The sequence below is a fragment of the Pyrus communis genome, chromosome 2 (assembly GCF_963583255.1).
Source record: "Pyrus communis chromosome 2, drPyrComm1.1, whole genome shotgun sequence".
Classification (NCBI taxonomy): domain Eukaryota; kingdom Viridiplantae; phylum Streptophyta; class Magnoliopsida; order Rosales; family Rosaceae; genus Pyrus; species Pyrus communis.
This window is the reverse complement of record NC_084804.1, coordinates 29832827-29836717: the sequence shown is the minus strand read 5'-3', so window position 1 is coordinate 29836717 and position 3891 is coordinate 29832827. Positions and strand designations below refer to the sequence as shown.

The window sequence follows — 3891 nt, the reverse complement described above, 5'->3', positions numbered from 1 at the left end:
TGGTTTCGCTATAGTTTTTCCCGTTTTTAGCTCTTTTTTATTGCCCTATTGGGCTTGGTGTTTTTGCTGCTTTTTAAAAATCTTTGTTGTATATTCAAAGTTTATAATTACTTTGATTGCTAGTTATAAACAATGTTTTGCCAAGATATTTAGGGGTTTCATGATAATTTCCACTGTGGGTCATACATTAAGTACTATTCTTTTAATTAACTATATAAGTCCACTAGGGGTGGGTTCAAAAAACCGAAAACCGAAAAAAACCGAAAACCGAACCGGACCGAGACCGAAAAAAACCGAACCGAAAAAAAAACCGAACCGAAATTGTCAAACCGAACCGAACCGAATCTGACCGGTTCGGTTTCGGTTTTTGAGGCTCGGAAACCGAACCGAACCGAACCGAACCGATTTATATATATATATATAATTTTTTTGAATATTTATAAATAGTTTAGTCATACAATCATAACAAAACAGAACCTGTTGCCAAGTTGGTTTCAGTGAAACTTTACAAGCATGGAGGCATGGGTTCGAACCCTCATGCCTCCAGGATTTGTGAGATTTTTTTTAATTTTTTAATCTTTTTAACAAAACAACCCTAACCCTCCTCCTCCTTATTTTTCATTCCGCCTAGCCTATTAATATGAATGTGAACTTTTATATTTCCTTTTTTTTTTTTAATAATTTTGGAGGGAGAAAGAAAAAAAAAAAAAAAAAAAAAAAAAAAAAAAAAAAAAACCGAAAAAAACCGAAACCGAACCGAAAAAAACCGAACCGAAAAAAAACCGAACCGAAAAAAACCGAAAAAAATTTGAACCGAACCGAACCGAACCGAAATTTCGGTTCGGTTTCGGTTTTGAGAAAAAACCGAACCGAAAAAAACCGAACCCAGCCCTAAAGTCCACTAACTTCTTAGACTTAGTGCCCCCAACAACAGGAAAGTGGTCAATGTCACCTTTTCGTTACAATTCAAAGCTAAAAAGGATAAAGCTTTTATTAATTTATAATTAACTGTCAATTTTCTGTTTATCTCTAGGAATTCCACTCTAAGTAGACGATTTGATGTTCCTTTGCATTAAGTTGTAGGAAGCATATATCATTTGGTCCATTAAAATTCTCTCATCTTAAAGGATAACAAAACGTTTCTGACAGAAACAAGAATAACAAAGTAGCTTAACAACATGGCTTTCATGTTCCTCAAGAAGTTCAGCATCCTCTCTCTTCTGATTTCAGCATCATTTTTATCAACCGCTTTTGCAGCAGGTTTGTCTTTCGTTAAGTGTTCCGCTGCAGCCTTTGGTTTTAATTAGTCATGTGAATCCTTGCTTTGTCAGAGATGTCTGTTTATACACACACACACACACACACACACACACATATATATATATATAAAGATACGCATATATACAAGAAAAAAGGGCTGCAGTGATGAAACAATTAACGACAAGAATTGCAATTTTTAGTAACCAAAAGCATCCTCGCAAAACACTAATTTCTTGTAGTTATGCCCTCATGCATAATTAGGAGCTAGTGCACCAGCAGCCCCTTATTTACGATGTTTATGAAAATGTAGCTAATTTGCATTGATTTGATCTTTTGCTTAATACTTATTACGTCTGAGTAGCCATAATAGATAGACTCCTCTAGCCAGAAATATTGTGCAACAAGATATTAATTTATGCAAGCGAAAAGGAGATTTCACCTTCACTAATATGCATGATATGAGAACTGCATTTGCAGGTCGAAAATCGATGTTTGCCAACAAGTTTGCCAAAGAAATGGATGCAACTACAGAGGTTTGTAATTAGAAAGGCTTCAGAAATTCTGGTGTTTATGATCTCCTTCCTCTTCCTCCTCCTCCTAATTAATTAGTATTACTTGTACAGAAATTTTAAGTTTTGCCTCTGACTCGTTTTCTGATTTTCACGCCGTAGGAAATGTTAGGGAAGCCATTGAACCACAAAGAAGTAGCCAGAATCCATGAAAGGCTGCTTAGAGCTAACACCAAAGACTATGGGCGATATGATCCAGCACCAGCTCTTGTTAAGCCTCCTTTCAAGCTCATTCCGAACTGAGATGATAGTGAAGGTTTTTGCCATCCGTGTTCGCAGTCGGATTAGTGAATTAATTGTATTAATTAAATAAATGAAGTGTGTATCCAGTACTGTAAAGTCTTAAAAGAAATCCTAGTGTACTTATGTGAGATATATATAGACAACTTATATTAAGTTTTGAACTGTAATACATGTGTATGATGACTAAAATGTACTTGACGTTCAAACTTTTATGTGCAAAATGGATTGAGACCAATCATGGTATGGTGGGGTGGGGGCGTGGAGTGTTGAAGGCAACTATGGCAGTGGCAGTAGCGGAGGCAGCGATGGTGGTTGTGAGGGTGTTGGTGATGAAATTGGCGGTGGGATTGTGGTGTGGTGGTAGCTGCAATGAGGGCAGATGCAGTGGTAGTAGAAGATGGTGGTAGTCACTTCCCCCAAAGAGAGTGAAACACAAGAGGTTAAACAATGTAGTTTTTAAAACTAACGAGAAAATTATGAGAAATGAAAAAATACATTAAAGGCTCCCCTCCGTTTTATGAAATAAACTTTTAAAAGCAGCATAGAAATTGCATTTTTTAAGTTGTTAAGGCGTTTACATTATCACACACTTTTTATTGCTTCATTGCTTAACTTTAAAGTTGCATGCCTCATTATGTAATTTTCTTCTCAACCCACAAGCATGTTGATGGTTTCTTGTGCTTGACAATATTTGGCAATTCCTGAAATAAATAAAAAGACAGTATTGGGCAATTTGCTTTGAATTAGTAAAAGGCCCCTAGTTTGAAGCAATAGTTTACACATACCATAGGGATCCCATAGTTGCTATGTCATGTGAAAATTTTACTATACATGTTATTCTATTATTGGTACAGAACGCCAAAGTGATACACCGGAGGCTTAGATAAGTACTTCCCCAACAGGAAATCTGCAATATCCTTGGTGGTATTCTTCCACACCTCAGCCACCGTATTTATGTCATATTCCTAACGCACGGATGAAGAAAGAAAGAACGCGAAAGTGAGAGAAATGCTGGGAAAAGTACTTGATAGAAAGAAACGGTTACCTTCCAAAGAAGTGAGAAATCATACGTGCGGTAACTTCTTACTGCAACGTTACCGTAACCATAGCAAGAAAACTATAAAAACTGAAAAAAGTTGAGGTTCCACCATAAAATCAATTGGAAATATGGGGAGTAGCTCAACCTCTTATAAACCCATGTAAGGTCTCTCATCCCATCAATGTGAAACTCATTCTCAACACGCCTCCTTGTGTATGGTGAATTTTCAAGCCTAGCACGTGGACAACACATCGGACCTCCTTTCTTTCTTCTCTTCTTTCAAGTGAACGGCCCTTTCTTATATCGAAAGGTTTTGTGTGCTGTACACCACACCACGTTGAGAAAGACCAGCCTTGACGTGGGTCGTGTGTGGCCGTTAGGCTTCACAATTAGGATAACCTGCTCTGATACCATAAAGAAAGTTGAGGGGTTCCACCATAAAACCAATTGGCAATATGGAGAGTAGCCCAATCTCTTATAAGCTTATGTAAGGTCCTTCATCTTATCAATGTGGGGTTCATTCTCAACAACCACAAGCGGGATTTGGTAATTTAAATAAGAGAGTAGCATGTAATATAAAGTAGTTAACCAATAACTTTCCTGTGACAAGAAATATTAGCTCTATCAGAAGTTTGAAATCAAATCTACAGAATTAACCACATGCTTTTGCAGCCATAAGAATGACAAAGTAATTGATGGACTTCTCTCACAAATTATATACATAATACCTGCATGACTTAACAAAGGTCCAGCAGCTTCAAAAGTCATTGGAATACTGAG

The 3891-nt window shown here is 36.9% G+C and overlaps 1 protein-coding gene across 1 annotated transcript; it reads left to right on the top strand.

The window, feature by feature from the left end:
* The first annotated feature begins 939 nt into the window (after positions 1–939).
* On the top strand, positions 940–2275 carry LOC137721579 (protein CASPARIAN STRIP INTEGRITY FACTOR 1). Its single transcript, XM_068460672.1, has 3 exons — positions 940–1260; positions 1738–1793; positions 1932–2275. Exons 1-3 carry the CDS (start codon positions 1179–1181, stop codon positions 2070–2072), a joined length of 279 nt encoding a protein of 92 aa, XP_068316773.1. The 5' UTR covers positions 940–1178; the 3' UTR covers positions 2073–2275.
* The last annotated feature ends 1616 nt before the right edge of the window (positions 2276–3891 follow it).